The sequence below is a fragment of the Ursus maritimus genome, unplaced genomic scaffold, assembly GCF_017311325.1.
Source record: "Ursus maritimus isolate PB19 unplaced genomic scaffold, ASM1731132v1 scaffold_4, whole genome shotgun sequence".
In the NCBI taxonomy this organism is placed as follows: Eukaryota; Metazoa; Chordata; class Mammalia; order Carnivora; family Ursidae; genus Ursus; species Ursus maritimus.
The window spans coordinates 27,635,137-27,659,474 of NW_024426552.1; the positions used below are offsets into that span (position 1 = coordinate 27,635,137).

Sequence of the window (24,338 nt, forward strand, 5' to 3'; positions counted from 1 at the left end):
TCTGTGTCCTCACGGGTTTTCTTTTATTACCGGTATAACACTTACTGCTTGCCATGTAGTCTTAGACTTTACTCACAATGTAGTTTTTAACTGACTCACTTATTGATCTTCATATCAATCACAGGTCTCACATACACAGTGAGTAGCCATGTAGTCAAGACTTCTGAGTCCTGAATAACTTAGCGTATGTGCCTCATTTTCCTCGGCTGTAAAATAGGAATAATAACACCTTTCCAAATACTTTTTTGTCAAGAATAAAAGACAAATACATTATTTAGTGTGGTTTACTTTCTCAAATATGATGAATTAAAAACATATGCATTTCAATTATCTCAAAATATTTGAAAAATATGGCATAGATTTTATTTGAAATAAAATGATGCCATACGCTTGCATTTGAATAAGCTAGGTCAAAAGAGAAAAAAGAAGCAGCTGGACCTTTTTTTTTTTTTTTTTTACCTTGCATTAATCCCAATAATCCATAGATGTTAAGTTTATTGCTTCTTATTTGCTCCCATTCTGTGAACTCACTCATGTGTTTTGCTTCTTTTACCCAGGCACTAAGCCATAGATTCTGTCCAATGCCCACCAAATTCTGCCCGAGGTAAGCAGCCAGACTCAGCCACACCCAGAGCCAGCCGAAGGCTTGGAGGTACTTCAGAATGACTGAGAACTTCACCTAAAGGCAAAATTAATATAAAATTAGGTTACTGTACTTAAAAGTCAGACAAGGTAGATTTAAATCCTACATGACATTTCCTAAGCTTTCTGATCTTGGTCAAGTCACTAACTCCTCTAACTCCCAGATGACTCATCTGTAAGTTGGAATTTTAACAGCAGTCACCTTATAAGTCCATGTAAAATGCCAGCATAGTCCTGAGCACTTAAAAATGATACATGTTCAAATAATATTGGCTACTATCATTAGTAAACAAGAATATACATAGCTAAGTAACATGTAATCCTAAATAAACACCACTATAATAAATCAACAGTTTCATTTAATGTAATTTCTTCAAACTATTATATAGCAACCCTCCTCAAATGAAAAATATATAATATTTATTAATAGTGCAATATAATCTTTTATATTTGTGTGATTAATAACAAATAATACTAGTAATTCTGGTGCTTACCCCACCAATAGGGATCTTTTCTTTTTTCATTGAGAACTGTTTTCCTTGATCCAATGAGGGCCTAATAAAACAAGATAATGTACATTTTGTAGTTTCAGATCAACCCCTTTTTTAACAGTTACACATTCTCAACCATTTTATTACATATTCCTTTGCCCTGATAACATTGTTCCTTTAATCTTTTTTTTTTTTTTAAGATTTTATTTATTTATTCGACAGAGAGAGAGACAGCCAGCGAGAGAGGGAACACAAGCAGGGGGAGTGGGAGAGGAAGAAGCAGGCTCCCAGCGGAGGAGCCTGATGTGGGGCTCGATCCCATAATGCCAGGATCACGCCCTGAGCCGAAGGCAGACGCCTAACTGCTGTGCCACCCAGGCGCCCCTATTCCTTTAATCTTTTTGAATGGAGATTGTTTATTCTCCAATATCCCATATATTTTAAAATCAGAACGTATAGTCTGATTTTTTACTGCGTCTTCTAGGTAATTATCCTTCAAACTTGTGCCAAATCCCTAGATTATTTTAGCTAATGCCACCTGGTTGTACCATGCTCTATGTCTTCTCATCTACTTGCCTCCTAGCCTCTCAAGACTAGCATTAAGGGACGCCTGCCTGACTCAGTCAGTAGAGCATGAGACTCTTGATTTCAGGGTCGTGAGTTTGAGCTCCATGCTGGGCATGGAACCTACTTAAAAAAAGAATAAAAATTAAAAAAAAAAAAAATTTTTTTTTTAAAAGGCCACCTGGGTAGCTCAAGTTGGTTGAGCATCTGACTCTTGCTTTCAGGCCATAATCTCAGGGTCATGGGATCAAGACCCATGGTGGCCTCCGCACTGAGCTCAGAGTCTACTTGTTCCTCTCTCTCTGCTCCTCTCCCTGCTCATGAGCACTCTCTCTCTCTAAAATAAACAAACAAATTAATTAATAAATAAAGTGGCATTGGGCTCTTCATCCCACTTTGTTCTGCCTCCATCCTAGGTGATGTCATAGTTTACATAAGCAGCTTATTAAACTCAATCTCTTTTCAATCTTATGACCTTCATACTTCCAGGTCCTTCATCTGCATTCCACTTTGACCATCAACTGTCAGGACTTTAAGTCATGAATCTTATAACCTGGAACTAACCCACCTTGGAAAACCCAACTCAACATTTCAATCTCTGGCTATAACCCCTTCTATTTCTAAATTGTACATTCAATAACTCTCACTACATTTGGTTTCAATTCCATCTAAACTTCCAGCTCCTGAATCCAACTTTCTACCATCCTTGCTCTCCTAGGATGATCAATGATTCTGGTTTCCCAGATATTCCTGGTTTTAGCACTGACTGTCCCACATTCCAGGAAACCCTCAGTCCCAGGCAAACCTATTATCTCTCTCTGTTGCCTTCATTATCCAGTCTGTAGTCCACGATTACAATATCATCCAAACTGTGGTACTATTCTGAACTCTCAGGCTCTGCTTTCTTTCCATTAAACCTCCGTGTTAGAACTTACATGTCAGTCTTCATCGCACTTGCTTCAAAAAAATCATGCAGCTCTGTAAATTGGTTCCACCATGAATTAACATCTTCCCTCTGCCTGGGCTCTTAATACTACCTAGAAATTCTTGCATGACTCTTAGAAGGGGCCCACATCCTACTTGATGGAGAAAGTAAAGGCAGACAGGAAAGTCAGTCACCAAATCTCTACATTTATATGCACCTCTATGCAGCCTTTTCTAAACCACATAATCTGAATCCCATTCTGTCCCATTTTCTCAAAACACGTTTATTAACTATAGTGTTTCCACACTGTCCTGCCAATGAGTCCCTTGATGGTACTTGTTAGAAATAGAGATTATAGGATTTCCCCCTCTGGAAACCTGCCTTTCAAACAAATGATCCAAGGGATTCTCATCTTAAGGCAAATCTAAGAAACCCTAAGTTGTTCCCAATTTTTTCTAATCTTCATTTTCATCCTCCCTACTCCTGTTCCTTCCCATCAGCCCATAGAGAACAACACGTTCTTCTCATCTTAAAACCAATACCATCACCACAAAAATGATACTACTCTCAACTCCATGTCCCTTGTCAGTTACTATCCTACTTCTTGCCTTCCTTTCATAGCCAAAGATTTTTCTGCTAAACCACTTTGCCTCCTTAAACTGTGTGGCACCTGGCTGAAAGTGTTTCCATCAATGGTGCCTTGATGAAATGAGTAAAATACTTATTGTTATATCCATGGGCTACTTTAAAAATTATTTCACTTAAACTCTTCATGACATTTAACATCATTGACCACTCCCTGTTTAAGGAACATTTCCTTTTACTTCCCTACCAACACGCATTTGTATTTTCTCACACCTCTCTGGGCCTCCATGAGTTTCTCTCTTTAGGCTCCTTTCTCTGTCATCTCTTTAATGTTCATGTGTCCTCAGGCTCCATTGTAGTCATTATAGTCGAACCTTGAACAACACAGGCTTGAACTGCGGTGGTGCACTTAAATGCAGATTTTTTTCAATAAATATACATATGGTACTCTAATTGTATTTTCCTTTTGATTTTCTTAATAAGATTCTCTTTTCTCTAGCTTACTTTTTTGTAAAAATACAGTATATAATACATTTAACATACAAAATATGTGTTAATTGACTGCTGTCAATAAGGCTTCCGGTCAACTTATAGGCTATTAGTAGTTAAGCTTTTGCAGAGTCAAAAGTTATACTCAGATTTTCAGCTGCATGGGGAGTTGGTGCCCCTAACCCCTCACATTGTTCTAGGGCCAACTCTATTTCCTTTTTATGCTCCACACTCTTCTGAGTAATCTCATTCACTCAGTTTCAATGACCTTCTTCTTTGTGGGTGACTCTCAAATTGATTGTTCTAGTCCATACCTCTCCCTTGAGTTCCAGATCTATACGGTAAAATGCTTACTTCATCTCTTTGCTTGTTTATCTCTATACCACCAGATATTTCCCTACCTCCTTTAAAGCTTTCTCTGGCTTTGTAAAGGGCCACAAACACTTCCTCTGTCTCAATCTTGGCACGTTTCTAACCAATCATCCTGTACATGTCAATTCCTCTAGAACTGTATTATTGGAAATAATATATTTGGAAAATACCTAACAGCATGAAGAAAAGTAATGGCAAAGGAGGAGGGAAAAAAGAGGAAGAAGCGAAGCAGGAGAAGGAAGATTCATAATCCTATGTTCCAGAGACAAGCTAACATACTTGTGAATTGCCAGTCTTTTCTCTAAATGTGTGTAGTATCATAATACAAATGTTGTTCTAAAACCATTATTTAACTTTTAAACAATTTTATACATGGTCTTTGTAACTCAGTATGCAATGAACCTAAAATATTATTCTATAACTGCATTATATTTTTCATTTTACTGTATAGTAAAGTTCTAGTGGTTGTAGTTTTTTTTCCTACTTTTTTGCTGTAATGATCATTCTTTTTACACATCTCTCATTGTCCCCTGTAGGGACATAGAAACATGTTATATGTTAAGTTCTAAGTCATTTGATATACCTAATATCAAAGTGACCTCTGGAAATACTGAACTCAGTTTAATTTCCCTCATTTCTCCATGTTTTCCATTTTATTTATCAGAATAAGAAAGGCTTGGGGCGCCTGGGTGGCACAGCGGTTAAGCGTCTGCCTTCGGCTCAGGGCGTGATCCCGGCGTTATGGGATCGAGCCCCACATAAGGCTCCTCCGCTATGAGCCTGCTTCTTCCTCTCCCACTCTCCCTGCTTGTGTTCCCTCTCTCACTGGCTGTCTCTATCCTGTCGAATGAATGAATGAATGAATGAATGAATGAATAAATAAATAAATAAATAAATAAATATCTTAAAAAAAAAAGAATAAGAAAGGCTTTATTTGATCAGTCTGATGGCTCTTCCCTTTCTATCTCTCGCACTAATGTCAAGAAACATTCTTCAGGAGGTTGCAATACATGGCCTTTGTAGAATCAGCTTCACCATCAGGAAAAGATACACTATTTAACAGACACTTTCATTGGAACGGCTCCTGGTATATGATTTGGGTTAATTACTGTCATCATCCTTCAAGCCCTTGGCACGGCTTCTGTTTGGATAAGCAAATTCAGCATTGGTGTCAAGCCAAAAAATTAATTCTTAATGTAGTTGGATATAAAATGCTATGAAACCCAACTGTTAAAAGGGAATTAAAGCATCCTAATTAGACACAACTAACAAAGACCAAGAATTTATTGGACACCATACAGGAGGGCACTGCTTTTGCAAACTACAATGTTATTTATTCTTTTTCCACAAAAATACTGCATTTGGTTCTGGGCACTTTGTTGTGAATAACAGGTTCCATCTGAATTTTAAAAGAGCAAATTATTTTATGCTAGTAGAGAAGTTTTAAAAATGAGCTTTGGGTTGTCCTTCAGAAACCCTCAGGAAAGTTGGCACAATACCCATCTGCATATTTTTGTATAAAAGATATAAAATTAACATACTGAAACCATTATCCCCGAACTGAGCATGCAGTTGCAAAGTATGGAATATGTATGGGAGGATTAAAGTGATTAAAAGAGTCTGACGTGAAAGGCAGAAGGGGGCAGTCTAGTTACTGAAATAACATTCCTGACTTATTTTATCTGAGGAAGGTATTAATAAATACTTAAAGAAATAAAATAATTAATATATACCATGAAAATTTAAACCAGAAAGTGAAAAGTAAAATGTAGAAACAGTTCAAATTATTTTAGTCCCTATTAGAGAACTGAACTAATGTGTCATAAAGTAATTCTAAGTCTTAAATTTCAGACACTATTTAGTCTGACTCCCTTTTCACACCCGTCCTGATGGGCAGTTAGCCACTTCCTCCATGAACTAACTCTTCCATGAGTAAGACTCACTGCATTCTATCTCAGTACATCCCATTGTAATGAGTCTCTAACTGCTGTAAAGCTCCTGCCTGTGTGTACCTTCCAGTCCCTTGTCTTAATGCTGCACTAAGTGGAAATTGGGTAATTCTAAAAAATAGAAAGTTAGGTTAAGAAGCCAGGAAAATTTTCTCCATGTAATATTATCTTGCCATAGAGTAAAGCATATAAAAAAATGAAAGCTAGAATGAGAAGTAGCAGAGAAAATAACAAACGAGGAAATACATAGGAAGCAGCCCAACATGCACATATTTTGGAAAATTGAAATAGGTCTCTGGTCTCTCGAACAAGAGATAAAAAAAAGATTTCTTTACTATGACGACAAACAAGAAAAGATCAGCAGGGGGGGGATTCATGGACCTCCAATGACATTTTTATTGCAGTTGTTAAAAAGTAAGCTTGTATTAACAAAGACATAACATATTGGAATTGAGGTGATCTTCCCAATGTACCCATCGCTGGAGAAGCAAGTTTCAGAATGCTGGCGTCAGTCTGAGCCTACACAACTTCAGAAATGTTTAGAAATCAATTCTGTAAATACATTTTTATAGGGATTGGGATTCTTGCTTCAAGAAGAAACTTCCCAAATGTGATTCACAAAAACTTCAAGGGGTTCGATTTAGATATTGTGATTGACAATGATTTTATAAATGAGAACAACTGATGTATTCTAGAGAAACTGATGTATGTATTACATACTGATGTATATAGAGATTAAGTTAATAACTATACTTACTTATTTTTTAAATTTAAGCTTTTAAACAAGTTACATATTGACTGCATGGTAAAACTATACACAGGTGAAAATTCTCCTAATGATCAGAGATGTGTGGATCCTACAGCACATGAATTTCAAAGTCTGGGTCAGGGGTTCTGGACTCACTTGGGGATCCTCAAAAACTGACACTCATTTAAATGAAAGGCATTGTCATAATGGTAAAAAAAAAACAAAAAACCCAGAATAAATGATGGATTAAAAGACCCTTGCGTGTTCTTTCAGAATTCAGTTACTTATTCATCCATTCAACAATTATTTATTGAAATCAGCTTATATGTTATAATAACATATAACACAACTTTTCATTCAGTGTTTAGTTGAAACTTGTTTAGACGGCGATAAAGCACTGAACAAAAATTTAGGCTGTTATAAAGCTTAAAACCTAGAAGTGAAAGACAAAATAAAAGTAAATTTTTCCAGTATACTGAAAATTAATAAGAATTATAGGGGGAAAAATAAGCCTGGAAATGGTTGGGAAGTATTGTGATAAAATAGTGTGGCTAAACCCAAAGTCTTCATCGATAAGGTAATATTTGAGCAAAGACCTGCAAAAGGCAGGTGAGCAAGTCATAGGGATATCCGGAGAACAATTTAGTGGATCTACTGACTCAGCGGAATCTGATACGAAGGCAGAACTCCAACCTGGAACATCTACATCACCCACACATCCTGAGGAATAGCCACTCTTTTCAAAATAAATAAGTAAATTCAAGGTCAAATCTAAAAAATTCTGAGCCAATGGATCCCAGAGTGCTTGCTTCCCTATAATCCATCCCGATTGTCTGTTTTATAAATAGCAATGTTGATGAATGGCTGCTCCCTATAATTCTGGCACCCACTTCTTAATCTGTTTATTCCTATTATTTTTCTTTTTTTCTTTCAGTCTCCTATCTGTAACTGCTGTGGGGAATATTGGGGCAAATAACAGATTAGGGTAATTTGCTTTAATCACTGTTCATTTTAGTCACTCTTGAAAAAAAAAGTATAACAAAATCTGATCATGCTCAATGTTTTATTATTTTTATTTCTCTTTCTCCCATCCTTCTTTCACTTCCTCCCTCCCTCCCTCCTTCCCTTCATACCTTCTCCCCACCTCTTCCCTCACTTCCTCCCTCCCTCTCTTCTTTCCTTCCTTTCTCTTGTTTTATTTAACAGATTCTTCAATTCCTACGCCAAGTCCCTATTTCTAAGTCACATATCTCGGCCTGATAATCATACCAGTCCATTGTAGAATTTTCACATCTATAGCTTATTTTCACATTTACGTCAGCAGTGTGTATGAATGTTATGGGTTGGGGAGAGTGCGTGCACGTGCGCGCGCGCACACCACACACACACACACACAAATTCTGCTACCAGAATTTAGTCTAGAAGTTAGTGAGAGTCTGTGAGCACGTATTTCCCAAACTAATTCACATCCATCTCTCTTAAAACCTTAGACACATCCATCCAACTTAGAGTTTAAAATCTGGAAACCACTAAGTACATTTTGCAGCCATTGTAATGTGTAGATCCTTTATAAAGGATGCATTTTAAATGCTAAAAGTATTGTAATTAATTAGTCCATAATCCCAGTGAGCCTGGTATTATCCTAATACTCACCTATCATTTTGCTCCAAGATTTGGTCTTTCAGTCTGGAGTTGATTACACTGACTCGCTTTAAAGCATGAGCTGGAGAGGAAGATGGTGAGTGCTTTTATATACATATAAGCAAACAATGCATAAAACAGAGAGAGATAAGATGAAAGATTATACAAGTTGGAGAAATTTTTGTGTTCTGGATCCACACATTTACAGGAAGCCCTTTCATTTTCCCCATTATTTCCCCTTCATTTGAAGTATCTTCTAACATCTTCTAAAATTAAGATTTCATAATGAAAAAGTCTACAGAAATTATTTTTTTGGAGATTACAGAGGAGTACTAACTTGTTTTAGGACTTACACAGAAGGGCTAGGCCCAAGAGGAACATGACTCCAGTCTTTAAAAGAAAAATGCAATTTAATGAAACCTTATAGACAATTGTGATTATTATAAAGATTACTAACGAAACACAATGGTAAATTCCCCAAGTCTCTGTCATGTTCTTTCTAATGTCACTAATACTAATAATAGCTTCCTATGTGGCAGGCCCTTTCCTAAATGCTATATATACATTCTTAATTCTCAAGGGTATCCCTACGAGGAAGATAGTATAATTATCCCTTTTTTCTAGGAATAAAAAGACAGAGACACAGAGAAGTTAAGCAGGTCACACAAACCAAGGTCTCACATCTAGAACTACAAGACTAAGGTTCAAGTTACTGCTTGTGAGTTTGATGGGAAACATCTCAGAGCTTGGCTGAGCTTTGATTTTTTTTTTTTTTTTTTTTTTTACAGTATGATACTTAAACTCCTTGAATTTCAGACTTCTCATCTTTAAAAGAAACGAACTGGGCTTGGGAATTTCTATAATCTCTTTTACGGATTCTATATTTTCTTATTTCTAGAAGTAAACATCTAATAGCCCTTAATGGAAGAATCTGACTTACATCAACTATCTCTATGAAACACGGTGTTCCATGTCCCACAGAATGAAAATCTGATCTGGAGATGTTTCAGTCCCTCCTGCCTAAAGCACGTTTTCATTTTTATAGTTTACAATACGAATTTTAAAATTTATTTATTTGCAATTGATAGAGTGCTTTCAACATACGTTACATAATTTGAGTACCAAATGAGCTTCTAAGATAAAGAGAATAGTTAAGCTTATCCATATTTTGCAAGGGAAAAATAAAACTCAGATAGGTTAAGTGACTTGCCTGAAACCAAGAGTTATCAAAGAGAGGGAGAGGAAGGGAGACAGACAGACACAGAGACAGAGATAACAAGAGTGAGGTGAGCCACACACTCCTTCCTGTCTCTTCCCACCAAGTCAATGTACTTGTTCCTGCATGTTCGATATAATGTTTAAGAGTTTGGATGGCTTCTGGCATGAAACAGAGGTAGTATCAGATTCAAATTCTGCCACTTACAATCTGTCTTAACTTGTGCGAGATATCTAATCTCTGTAAAATAAGGACCATGTGGTCTCAGGAGGTTTCCGGGAGGATTAAGTAAAGGTAGAAGTTGTGAATGTATTGACTTAATATCCATGACATCCTAGCTATCACCAGGATTATAAATGTGGGGAAGTAGCCTAAACTAAACCCATAAATATGTAAATTTATCATTAGTCCTTATATCTTTCTTCATTGACCTTTCTTCTCACCTCTGGTTGAGTCTCTAATATAATATCCCCATAAGGTGAGACTCGTAGACTTTTCAGAGCTGGATGGAGTCTTCGAGATCTGATGTATCCAAACCCAAATTATACTATAAAAATGACTTTTTCTAAGTTATCTGTTATTAACCCCAACAGTGAAGGTGAGGATGATAGGAAAAGAAGAAAAAGTGGCTAAGTCATAGTTTGGGGGGCAAGGGAATGATAAAAATATACATTGTTCAATCCTGTATTAGCCACCAGGGGAAAAAAGACTTAATTCAAGTCCCAGTTTTCATAAATGGGAACAACCAGAGGCCTTAAGTCATCTCTGTGAAGACTCACATAGTTATTCAGAGTCAGAACTAGAGCCTGGGACAACCTAAAACTGGCCCAGTGTTTTTTTCACAAAGGTTGTGCTTATTTTTACTTCTACTCTGGTGTCACATAAGTTAACACAAATTTTTAAATGGAAGGATTATGTGCCTTTTAAAAGAGGTGTTTTAGAACTGGGAATCATACTTCTCAAATTCTACTCCCTGTCCAGGTAATCCTTTCCCCCTAAATCCCAGTAAAAATGCTCTCAGATATAATTTGAGTTTTCCCTACTATTTATACAAAGAAAAAAATGCCCCACAGGGACAGGCCTGCACCTCACACAGATGGGTACCAGGGCAAGAATATAAATGAAGGCCCCAAATACCATATTCTTAATTTTAACAGTAACAGATGGAACCAACAGGCTCATAAGTAAATTCTATTGCTTATCCTGACCAATACACCTTTCCAACGACCTGAATGCTAAGGTCCATGTGACAGTGTTTGGAACCCTGAAAGCTCCTCCGGAAACATGACAGTCCTGGGTGAGGTGGTCCCAGTCAAGGCCCTTGTCCCCCTCTCTCTGACTCTGTCCTGCATCATGTCTGTGCATACCTCAGCTCGTATGTCCTGGCTGTATTCACCCTAACCCCTCCAAGAAAGAAAAAAATTCCTCAGGCCAAAGAGTGGCAAATGCCAGTAGATTAGCCTGCCTTTGGGAGCATAGGACTAAGGAGCAAGTTCATGTCATCTGGGCAGAGAATTCTGGAATCCCAAATACCTGGAATGCTCAAAAAGTAAAAGATTGGAAGGGGACCCCTGATGGGCATAATCCCTTAGGCTCTTGACAAGAGAGGCAGCTAAGAAAGGCCAGAATGGGGACTCTCTAAAGCATAGAGTACAGTACTAGGTCATGCTGGTCCAGGTCTAAGGGCAGCACTCTAAGAACCTGACACTGGGGGCGCCTGGGAGGCTCAGTCAGGTTAAGCATCTGACTCTTGATTTCTGCTTAGGTCAGGATCACAGGGTTGTGAGATGGAGCTCCGTGTAGGGCTCTGGGCTCTGGGCCCAGTGCAGAGTCTACTTGTCCCTTTCCCTCTGCTCCTCCCCCCCACTCGTGCTCACATGCTCTCTCTTTTAAATAAATTAATTAATTAAATATTTTTAAAAGAGAACTTGACACTGAATGTAACCTGGTTTGAAGCTATTGTTTAGTGGGGTGTTTTATATCATCAAAATCTACTTTTGTCTTGCTCTGTGTGGCCCCTAAGGGAATTACACTACACCTGGCTGAACTTTTACAAATATCTTTCTAACATCTAGTATTATCATGTGTAATTTTATGACTGCTTTTAAAAAGCCTTTACGTTTTTTTATTCAGCATCCAAAAAAATCAAAATCCCAGAGATATTCATTTTCAAGAATGTATTATTCTTAGTACAAAAATTATCTCTACCTATCACCTTCCTTTATTTTAACAGAGAAGACACAATATCGAAGTCCTTAGGAAAAAAAGTTCAATTTGCATTTTTTTTAACTCTGGCATATTTCTGATGCTGATATAACAGCCCAACTTCAAGAATAATACTGCTTTCCATTTGTTACCATAGAGGACTCATGTACATAAGAAGGTATACAGAAATAAAAGAGAAGGCATGATATTTGTTTCCAAAACTGGGGTTTTAAACAAGAGCAAATTCCACAACTTTCAAAAGATACACTGTTTGTAATTTATGGTAAATTAAATATTGAACATAAAACTTATGCATTGCTTGCTTTTTGAGCTATATTTTCCAAAGTAATACAACTTATATTTCATGTGGCCTTTAAAATAAATGGCCACATGAAAAATACACTGGCTCGTAGCATTCCAACTCATCCCACTGACTCCTGAGGAGACATACTTCCAGCAGATTCACCTGTTCAACAAACAGCTACAGAGGACCTGTAATGTGCCTTGCACGAGGCTACCTAAGTGCTGGGAATAGAGAAAAATGAGAGACCACATTTTCATCCTAGGAGACACTCACAGTCCTCTCTTTCCCATGCATACAGTAAGCATAAATTATTACTTAGCCTGGCCAAGAAGGCAAGAGGATCATTTCTAAAATTGCTAGCCATTAAGAGAAGAGAAGGTGCTTCTTTTATTAAGAATGACCATAGCCATCTGATGATGCTTCAGATATTTCTGAATGCATCTACAAATAGAATACTTGAATTTAAGAAAGGAATAAAGACAAGAAATAAAAAAAAAATAGTGGTATATAACTAAAGTGTCTTAGCTTAGGTCCAAAAAAGAAACACATCAACAAAATCACTTTGGTTTTTGATTTCACAACATTCAAATAATAAATTGCACTGATCCTGTTATAAACTGGTTTCATATTTTTATGACTTTTAGCAGTGTAAAGTGATTAGTAGATACAAGTTTATATAGGAAATACTGAGCTATAGCTCTATATTTCTTCTGTTACCCTGGAATTATGAAGCAGTTAACTGATTTTATAGTCATTTCTCAGTGGTATTCTGGAAAGTTATAGGACAAGGCTTGTAGCGGTCTACCTGAGAAAGCATCTACAGATTAAAAAAGGATGATGCCCATTACACTTTTCTTTTTTTTTAAATTTTATTTATTTATTTGACAGGGAGAGAGCGTGCACACAAACAGGGGGAGCAGCAGAGGAAGGGGGAGAAGCAGACTCCCTGCTGAGCAGGAAGCCTAATGCAATGTGGGGCTCCATCCCAGGACCCTGGGATCATGACCTAAGCTTAACCGACTGAGCCACTCAGGCGCCCCTACACTTTCAAAGATGGGAAATAACTGACCTCTAGAATACTAAGCTAACACTCGACTTCAAACATCCTTGTGTCTTAATTAGGTAAGGATCAAACCACTTCATTTACATAAAAATTTGTAATCTTAATTTAAAATGGTAGGAGTGTAACAAAAATTAGTAAGTAAACTCAATTGTTATCTTAAATAGTTAGACAAATATCATTCCCCTTTGTCTTTCCACAGATTCCTTTTCTGTTTGTTCGTTTCTCCTCCTCAGCATGCAGCAATATGTTTAAAATATTTATTACTTACTTGACATGGATTTATGCTTCCTGTTCTTAATTTTAAAGAAAGCAGAATGTTTTGACCCATTATATTCTAGACCCACAGTACAGCTTATAAATCATCTAATCTTTTATTTCATAGATGAACAAACACATCTTGGGGCATAACATTTTGCTTAAAATATCATAAATGAGGTTAATTTTTACCTGATGTGTCCCAATGTATGTTTCTTTTCTAGACAAAGGAAGGTGCCCAGCTCCTGACTTAAGCAGGATGGATGAAGAAAAATGCATTGTAAGAAATCACACAATTAATGGACTTTCGGAATGGCTAGGCACACAGCATCGTAGGCTTATTTTTCATCGTCTCACCTTTTTCTTGTTCACTGAAGGCCTGCAGCAAATTTGTGAGGTTTCTGGTTTTAGACAGCAGCTCCTGGTACGTTCCCATGTGTGCCACTCTGCCAGTCTCCATTACAACAATCAGATCCATCTGCGGCAGAAGTGTGAGGTTATGTGTCACCAAAATACGAGTCTGAAAAACAGAGTGTTTTATTCCTTGGGTTACCAAAAAAAAGGCAAAAATAATCTGTTTTAAAGAAAGCTGTAGTCTCTCCTTTTTTTTTTTTTTTTTACTATTTCAGAGCGCAATTGTTGGTAGGTACCAGTTTAAGGCAGCATATGCCTATTTCACAATGATGATTATACGCTGTTAGACAAAAAACAGATTAAAAAAAAAGGTTACAAGTGTTTTAACACTTTGGTTCAGGTATTCCTCATTCATTAAAAATGAATCAATTTCACAACAAATTTAAAAATTTCGTATCTATCATTCATGCTTACTTTTTAAAGGTCCTACAGCATTACAATAAAGTGTTTGATTCCAGTCATAATTCATAGTATTTATTTTTAAATCTTTGCATATTATTGTACACATACACATAGGATTGAACCAGAAGTTCTTATTTTGGGCTCATTTTAATAAGTAAAGATATTTATCTATTATTTACTTAGATATATACTTTAACATTTTATGCATTTATTTAATGTTTTCCAGAGTGCCTAATATTAACAAGTTTATAAATGCATATTATGAAGGAATGAGTATGGCTTTGTGGTCAGACAGACATTTTAAAATCTCTGCAGTTCTTTTTTTTTAAATTAAAGTACAGTTGCCCACGATATTACATTAGTTTCAGGTGTACAACATAGTGATTCAGCAACTCTACATGTTATTAAAACCTCTGCTGTTCTTTTTTTTTTTTTTTTAAGATTTTATTTATTTATTCGACAGAGATAGAGACAGCCAGCGAGAGAGGGAACACAAGCAGGGGGAGTGGGAGAGGAAGAAGGCAGGCTCCCAGCAGAGGAGCCTGATGTGGGGCTCGATCCCATAACGCCGGGATCACGCCCTGAGCCGAAGGCAGACGCTTAACCGCTGTGCCACCCAGGTGCCCCAAAACCTCTGCTGTTCTTAAGCTAAGCAACCTATCTCAAATTATTTTGAATCTCAAGTTCCCTCATAGTAAAACAGGAATAATGATAATACCTATTCAGAAACTTGCTATAAGAACTAAATGAACTAATTTAGTGTCAAACATGGTATGCACTTGGTAAATATTAATTCTCTTCTTCTTGGCCCTTTCACAAGAGAACTGAATTGTTACTGTTATGTTAATAATACCATAATTTTAAGTAATAAATAATCAGTAAAATTAATAATAGAAAATCAGTTAAAACAGCACATTTTATGCAAGTGCTATGTATGAAAATACCATTTAAAAATATGGGGCGCCTGGGTGGCACAGCGGTTAATCGTCTGCCTTCGGCTCAGGGCGTGATCCCGGTGTTACCGGATCGAGTCCCCACATCAGGCTCTTCCTCTATGAGCCTGCTTCTTCCTCTCCCACTCCCCCTGCTTGTGTTCCCTCTCTCGCTGGCTGTCTCTCTCTGTCGAATAAATAAATAAAATCTTTAAAAAAAAAAAATAAATAAAATAAATCAAGTAATCAGGGGTGCCTGGGTGGCACAGCGGTTAAGCGTCTGCCTTCGGCTCAGGGCATGATCCCGGTGTTACCGGATCGAGTCCCCACATCAGGCTCTTCCTCTATGAGCCTGCTTCTTCCTCTCCCACTCCCCCTGCTTGTGTTCCCTCTCTCGCTGTCTGTCTCTATCTCTGTCGAATGAATAAATAAATAAAATCTTAAAAAAAAAATTAAAAAAAAAATAAATAAAAATAAATCAAGTAATCAAGAACCAACTCATTTTGACATACAAATCCCCTTAGAGTATGGTACCAGTCTATAAGGTAGCAATCACACAAATTATTGTCAGAGTAAACTCGTAAAAAACAAACAAACAAACAAAAAACTTTTAAAAACATTCATTAAAATTTACCTGTAAAAAGACCAATATGACATTCCCTTTTTCATGTGAAATTTCACTACTTCAACAAATGAACAAAATATTGGAATTTCAGGCACAATGCTGTGCAGATTATCCTCCCCTTTCCCCCCAAAAATATAAGTGACACTATGGCTACCTTGTTTTTCAAAATACCTGAGGGCCCAATCACTTTCTCAAAAAGTTGCTTTCCAATATGAACATCAACTGCAGCAAAGGGGTCATCCAGGAGGTAGATGTCAGCCCCACTGTACACAGCTCGGGCCAGACTTACACGGTGCTTCTGGCCCCCACTTATATTCACACCCTGGAAATGGAGCAGGAGGAAAAAACCAAGACCAAAAATGTGTAAATCTCAAAGCACATGTAGTGACATCCAATTTCTCTTCTAGAGCATGGATAGAAAACAACTCAAGATTAACCCTCAAACCATTCTTTATTCCCAAATCCAATGGCCTACTCCCATCCCCTATCTCCAATGCTACTAACTTGTGCAAATTAACAGATATATCTACATTCTCTTAACTGCTTGCTCTCAAAAGTAGGTACTAGCAATTAAGGAGAAAAGAATTTCCAATCCCCTAACTCTGAAAAGTCATACCTCTGAAATATTAAATGAGACTTTTGCTGCCAACAATATACTGACACCAGTGATCATTTTTGAACTGACACATAGAAAATTGAGAATAATGGCTAAATTACCAAAGCAGTAATCACCATGTCCTATTTTATTCTGTAGAAAGATTAGTACAAGTCTTGTTGGCAAAAGTACAACTCTAAGAAGCAAGAATAAGGAATATACATCATTCTGTGTGAGAATTAAAGTCGACATGTACAGCCACGTATAGAGAATTATGGGGCCAGGCCCAATTTACTTGATTTATTTTATATTTAGTGTTTACAGATCTGGCTTAAAAGCCCTCCTTGCAGCACAGAACTCAGCCAGCTACCTCTAATTGTAAAATGCCATTGCTTTTTTGCCTTTCTCATCCTCTGTCTACTCAACAAATACCTCCTTTGTATAACCATATTCTGGGTGCTATGTTAACACTTGGGATTCAAAGATAAATGAGACCGAGCCTCTATCATCAGGAGGTCACAGTTTAGCAGGGGAGATAGGCATGTAAAAAAAAATATATATATATAAAGTAATATGATACATGTGTGTGTATGTATGTGTGTGTGCATGTGTGCATGTGATTATAACAGCCCCCAACTCATGTGTGTGTCATGAGCATTTAATAAGATGAGTGTGAAACATTTACAACAAATCCAACACCAAGTACAGATGCAATCAACATCAGCTCTTATCACCCAATCACTCCTCTCTCCAATGCATGGTCTGCCTTGTCATTGCATATCCTGTGATTACGTAATCACCGTGTTTAAAAACCTGCGATGCCCACATCTCCTGCTATCATCCATGAGCAACGGAGAATTCCTTAGTATAAATCTACAATACTTATGTTCTCGTATTAACTCATCCTTCAACCACTCTCCCAATACCATCTTCATGTGACTGCAGCCTGCCAACCGGACTAGCAGAGGCTGGTCACTCTGCTAGGGAGCCCATATACTCCCTTTTCAATTCAAAAGCTGTTCACTCCAGGAAGTCCTCTTTGAAAGCAATCTTCCACCCAGTGTTCCAAGTAAACGGATTCGGATTCGTTCCCTCCATTTTCCTGTCCTAGAGGTGCTCTATTTAGTCATCCCATTGCCAGAAATGGCTATACCCACATCAGTCTCCCTCACTAGACTATGAGCTAATTCATCCTTGCACTCCCAGCACACAGACTGTGTCTGACACGGGTGATTAATAAATATTAATAAAGACAATTGATAATTTCATTGGCAGAGATCCACTAGACTAGAAATCTCTTGAAGGCAAGGTGATAGCTCTCTTGCTCATCACTGTGTACCCCACAGCAGAATAAAGGCATATAATACATTAGTAAATATTTGTGGTCAATTGAAGAATGCCAAAGGAAAAGATAGATACAACTGAGGAAAACTCTCCATTTGTTATCTTGGTTGTCTCCAAAACAGCTATAAACAGATTGACTTCTGAAATATTCAATTACATGTTTATTTTAAAATATATCATCAGATTGGGATACATTTAATAATAAAAAGCAGAAGTTATAAAAGACAATAACATTTATGCCTATATTAAATATATACTTCATATTTTGAATTTTTTTCTTCTTTAGATTCTTTTTAGTTACATACTATAAACTATCTCATATTATTAGAGATTGCCTTTATTAGTAGAATATTCAATATGTATTAACAAGTTTGAAGAAGTCACATTTCTGCATAATTTTAGCTATGGTGCCATTTTGCCTGCAGGTAATGAAGACACCAGAAAAAAACACAGAAGTGAGGAAAAAAACTAAATCTATTTAATAACTTGAGAAAATACATCTGCAAAGTAACAGACTGTGAGCGAAGCCAACGTAACTCTACTTAAAAGGTAAATTTGGCCTCATGCGAGATTTTTAAATATGTCTACTTTCTATAATTTTGTTCTCTATTTTATTTATCAATTCATATAAGAGGACGATTAAACAACAGGGGGCCAGGGGGGAAATGCCTAACAATGCTACGCTGACTCTCTTTTCAGAAATTCAAAGCACTTGGCCAGGATTATTGACTCATCTTCACAGCACACATGAATCGCAGGCAGAGGCTGCTTTTGCATTCGTGTTTAATTAATGGAGATTTTAGTCACGGGTCGGAGATAATCTCTCGGGGTTCATGCTTTGGCTCACGCTATCTTGTTTTGTTTTGTTTTAACTCCAACACACGGGCAGCGTAATGACTATTCATTAATGCAACGAAAATAAAATAGAACAAAGACTATGGGAAACAAGATCCTCTTAGGCAAGAATGAGCAAACACGGAGAAGGCACATTAATGACAGCATCGTCCCTGAGCCTCTTTAGAACCTGGGCTCTGTGCCACCACTGGGAGACTGGCGCTCTGTTGCTACTGTCCTAGGCGTGACTTTGTGCACAAGAGACACAGAGAAAAAACCCCCCACAAAACTATCATTCACTCATTAGATAGTGAACAGCATCATGCCAGCAATGAAAACAAAGTGCTGATGATCCAGTTGGTGGGCTTTCATTCCCCCACGCGGATCCTAACGACAGAATTTCCTGCTTTTCCAAATAGTCAATTATAGATAATTATTTGTCCTTAATATTGCCATCTCTTTCATAGGAATTCTGTAATGATTTTTTAAAATAATAGTTGTGTATGGCTCTCTAGGACCTCAGGAAAAAGACTATAAATATTTTATTAGCATGGCTGAATGGAGTTTTATTCCCGCATATGATAAATTATATCTTCCTTACTCTTTCTCCAATCTCAGTTTGATCTCCATTTGGTAACTGCTCCAAATCAGGAAGGAGAGCACAGGCTTCCAACACTCGCTCATAAAACTGCTTCTGCATGATAGAGCCAAAGAGAACGTTTTCTTGTAAAATGCAATTCTGAATCCAGGCCTGCTGGGCAACATAAGCCACAGAACCCTAAAAAAGGAAGAAATAAAACAAATACTTTTAACAAGGGAATAGAAAAAGTTGCATGTACCACATGTAAGGAACATATTCAGTCCATGGTTTTGCTTCCTTTTACTTTAAACTGAATTTTTAAAAAACTAGGTTATTTCTTAAATGTAAATATATCCTATTTACATGTTAATTTTATCTATGTTTAGAGGCCCCTTCAAATGAGTTACTTGGTGCTTCTTATTTGCTTTCACTGTAGTTTCTATCAAAGTTATTTTTCTCTGGTGGAGTTTTCTGGAAGGAGAGGCTGAATGTATTAGTTAGCTCCAGTTGCCATAACAAGATACGACAGACGGGGTTGCTTAAACAACAGAAATTTATTTTCTCACAATTCTGGAGGCTAGAAGTCTGACAACAAGTTGTCGGCAAGGTTGATTCTCCTGAGGCCTATCTCCTTAGCTTGCAGATGCCTGTCTTTTCCTGAGTCTTGACACGGCCTTCGCTCTGTGTGGGTATGTGTGTCTTAATTTCTTCTTCTCTGAAGAACATCAGTCATCTTGGATTAAGGGCCATCCTATTATATTTTAACTTAATTAACTCTATCTTCAAATACAGTCACATTCTTGGGATTAGGACTTTAACATATGAATTTGGGGGGAACACAGTTCAGTGCATAACCCTGAGCCTGGAGTGCAAGTTGTTTCTTTGGGATCAATTCTTGTGGAAGGAGAGAAGGTAGGAGGGTTGGGTGGATGGAGAAGTCGCACCGTGATCCAGATCCAACAAAGCTTTGACCAACCCTCTAGAGAGATGTAGAGTATTACCCATCAGAGCTGTTCCATGTTAGGCTAAACTGGCCTGGCTTTTGATTGTGAGGCCAGGCTGTTCTCATCAGGCCAACCCTGAAGGAGCTGACTTGCTGCACACACGCCCATGCTGGGAGGCAAGCGCTTGCTAGACAAGGTATCTGGGTGGCACATCTGTATCTTCCACATACCCACTGCTCCTACGCTTCTTTTTTGATGATTTTAGGACTCAAAATGATTCCTGAATATATGACAGTCTACTGTATAATATATCCTTTTAACTAACCCTTCTTTTCTTAGAAAGGACCCACAATATTTGAACTAGACTTACCTTTCAATCTGCCCCGTGGCCTCTATCCAAACATTGATTTTAGAGAATTTATTTTGACTACTGTGTGCTGTATAACAATACAATATACTTAGAGTACTTTTTGACCTACGAACCTACGTATATGTATGTAACTATGAGCCTTTTGATGTTTCCAGGTATTTAAAGATCAAAGATTAACTTTTAATTCTTTGTTGAGCACGTAAGACATGGAGTGGCTTTTGATCCCAAACAATATAATTCTGATCTGACTTGATCTTGAACACAAAAGTAATTGCTCTTGAATTGCCTTGCCTAGTGAATAACCTTTGATTAAAATAATATTAAATCAATTCTCCAGTGATAGAGATTTTGAACACTTCTGTATTTAGCAAGATAAGGGGAACAGAGGAAGAACACAGAGAAAAAGACTGAAGAACAGGAAAAATGGTGCAAAATATAAAACAGAAACTAAATACTACATTGAGAGGTAAAGACTTGATGTGCTGGTATGACTGGAGCTGAAGAACAGTTGATCCATTTTCACAGAGGTGTAAATTTTTCCTTTAATTTTTAGAATAATTATTATTTCAATTTCACATATGAATGAAAAGGTGTTTTTGTTTCATTTTATTCTTAATAATGACACCACAAGAAAAGTTTTGCTAATTCAAACACTGTCTTCCAAATCTCTAATGTTCCATCCAAGAACACTGAATACAGAAAACTCTGCATGAATGGTGCCTGGTGTGAACCTTTGAGAACAAGGGGACTGAAGGTTGAACGTTGTGATATATGCCTCAAAAAAATGCTCATGTGAAACCTTGAGGAACAGAAAGATAAAACACAAAAGCACCTTGTAAACACTTAGTGTTAAGTCCATTATTATTAATTTTTATTTTTATTTTTTTTATTTTATTTATTTTTTTTTTAAAGATTTTTTATTTATTTATTTGACAGAGATAGAGACAGCCAGCGAGAGAGGGAACACAAGCAGGGGGAGTGGGAGAGGAAGAAGCAGGCTCATAGAGGTGGAGCCTGACGTGGGGCTCGAACCCGGAACGCCGGGATCACGCCCTGAGCCGAAGGCAGACGCTTTAACCGCTGTGCCACCCAGGTGCCCCTATTTATTTTTATTTTTATTATTAAATGAGAGATGATAAGAATCACAGTTATAAAATTAGGATTAAAAATGTTTTGAGGGGTGCCTGGGTAGCTCAATCAGTTAAGCATCTGACTTGGTTTCAGCTCAGGTCATGATCTCCAGGTTGTGAGATTGAGCCCTGAGACGGCCTCCACGCTGGGTGTAGAACCCACTTGATATTCTCAAGATTTTCTCTCTCCCTCTCCATCTGCCTTTCCCCTGCCCTTCTCTCCCTCTCTTAAAAAAAAAATGTTTTGGGAAAGAATTTAGAGTGTGACACCTCTAAATTCCGGACCAAAGAACTTCCTGCCATTGTTCTGGACCAAAGAACTTCCTGAAGGACAAAATTGTCGATTATACTGATAGATACTATCTTTTCTCTTCCACAACTCTGGCTTAATATAAACAAAGGGTGTCCTCTCTGTCTTGTGATTAGTAACAGTTTTGTTATGATTTCTTGCATCACCATGAACATTTTCTTAATTTCAAACCCTCAAAGGTATCAGAAATAATCTTTAAATCTTGCCATGAGAGCTTCAACAATCATAATAAAGATAACAATAACCATAAAAATTCACAGGGAGCTAGCTGACTGTGCTAAGAACCAGGCTAGGTCTTTGCACATTAATGCATTAGATGAAATCCAGAATTAATAATGTTTTTATCTTGATCAATTCCTAATTATTTTTTAAGATCAAGTAAAAGGCTACCATCTCTCTGATCATTTTTCTAACTCTTCAGAGTTTGTTGTTTTTTATACTTTGATTCATTTTTTTATCTGATTTAAACACCTCTCATAATTGATTTTAGTATCTCCCTCACGAGACTATAAACTCTGTAAAAAGAGGGGAATATCATATTCATGCCTGTTTCCCTTGTACTAATGCCGGACACATAATATGTGTGCAATAATTGCTCAGTAAAAATAGCTGAAGACACTAAATAAATGAAAATAAAGTCAATATGACAATCATATTTTTAAAGGATACTCACTGACCTAAGATAAGTTACAGTCATCTTCAACGATAGACAAATGACTGACAGCAATCATTATGAAGAACATAAAGGTACAAAGACGGTATACTTAAGGTTAAAATGTAGTGCTATTCATGAAGTATACTCTTATTAGATAAAGTCCCAGATATCATAGTAGATCCTAAAATAAGTAATAGTAATGCTGAAAGAGAAAAGAATAAAGAAAGGACTAATCATTAGAGGACTGGAATCAGGAAAGATATAAGGATATGAGGAAACACATATTATGAAGAAAAATTCAAGAATTAGAGTTGATTCTTCCTAGAGAGAAAAACTGCAGAAACTTGTCTCACATCATAGAACTGCTCCATCTTGTCAGAAGTGAGAAGGAGGGATTAGGTTAGTATTTTACCCAAGAGTTAGTTAAATCTAAGGAAAAATTCATTAGATAGTCTACGGTTTCAAAAAATAATGGCTGATTAAGAACCTGTTGAATTCTTATTCCTATTGACCTTTAAGAATAGAACAAAAGGCTTGGAGTAGTCCTCTCCATAGTCCAAGAGCTGAAATTTAAAAGTAAGCTATTAATATTATTATTTTTCTGATTTTTTTTTTCCGGGTCAAAGATCCTACCCTTGAGCAACAATAAGACTTCTTAGAAATGTGGCTGTAATTGCTTAGGCAACTTTGCAATGAATGATAATTAGAAACCAAATCAAATTAAAATATAAATCACATTAGTTTCTCTATAATTGGTTGCAATTCAGTTAATATCATCAAACAATTACCATAAGCATTCATAAACGATTCGCTAAAGTATTAGGTGCACAGAATGCTGTTACTAATCTATCCATAGCTAATCAATTTTTGTGCAAATTGAAATGTTTGCGACAAACTAGAAGTGCCCATTAAATACTTGCATCTTCAATTTAATTTGATAAGTTCTTATTGACGCTAACCATGGGATGGCCACAGCCTACTACACTAGGAGATGTGGGATGGATGTATTTTTGGCTTTACCTTTCTTTGAACAACTCCTGTAAGTTTCTCCATTTCCCCCAGAATGGCAGAAAGCACAGATGATTTTCCAGATCCAACTTGCCCTACAACAGCCACTAAAGCTCCTTCTGGAATCTTTATGTTCAAGCTGCACAAGAAAAGAAGAGATAATATAGGAAGTTCTTGTTACATTTTTAATGTTTATTCCCAGATAAGTTAGAGTACCGAGCATCATCCTTGAAATTGTTGCTATTCATATGATACTACATTATTCTATGAATACCCAGCCCTCCAAAATGCAAACAACAAATGCTGCAGAGGAAACGGAGGAAATGAATAGAAAACAAGAGCGAAAAAAAAAATTCCATAAAAATGGAAGGTATCGTGAAAAGTTAAATAAAAAAGTCTTGTAAAATTTAATGTATTCATCTTCTCCTTTAAAAATACTAAGAAATAAAAATATGGAACACTATAGAATTCAGTGCTAAAAAAATTTTTGTTTTTCATCTTCCCTAAACTGTGACTTACTTTTCTAGTACTGGAATCCCTGTTTTATCCCAGGAGAAGGAAGCATTTGTAAAACCAATGGCATGATCTGAAAAGAAAAATAAATACAATGGTGCCTTTTAGAGCCAATTATCTTCAACCTGGAAGTCAAATAAATATTGAATGCTGTGGAAATGCTGACCTCCTACGTAGTTTGTTTCAATATTTTGAGGATGAAGCTCCTCAGTGTTGAGAAAGTCTTCCAAACG

General features: G+C 36.9%; 1 protein-coding gene across 1 annotated transcript in view; it reads right to left on the bottom strand.

The window, feature by feature from the left end:
- Positions 1-24,338, bottom strand: part of LOC103673037 (multidrug resistance-associated protein 1) — an 85,635-nt gene that overhangs the window by 25,228 nt on the left and 36,069 nt on the right. Inside the window, exons 10-18 of the mRNA XM_008701738.2 lie at positions 24,272-24,338; positions 24,112-24,178; positions 23,605-23,731; positions 19,197-19,373; positions 15,977-16,144; positions 13,807-13,969; positions 8,419-8,488; positions 1,137-1,197; positions 460-679 (exon numbers count right to left, since the gene is read on the bottom strand). The exon at positions 24,272-24,338 is cut by the window's right edge and continues 18 nt beyond it. Coding sequence (XP_008699960.1) covers positions 460-679; positions 1,137-1,197; positions 8,419-8,488; positions 13,807-13,969; positions 15,977-16,144; positions 19,197-19,373; positions 23,605-23,731; positions 24,112-24,178; positions 24,272-24,338 — 1,120 coding nt within the window. The remainder of the gene's footprint in view (positions 1-459; positions 680-1,136; positions 1,198-8,418; positions 8,489-13,806; positions 13,970-15,976; positions 16,145-19,196; positions 19,374-23,604; positions 23,732-24,111; positions 24,179-24,271) is intronic.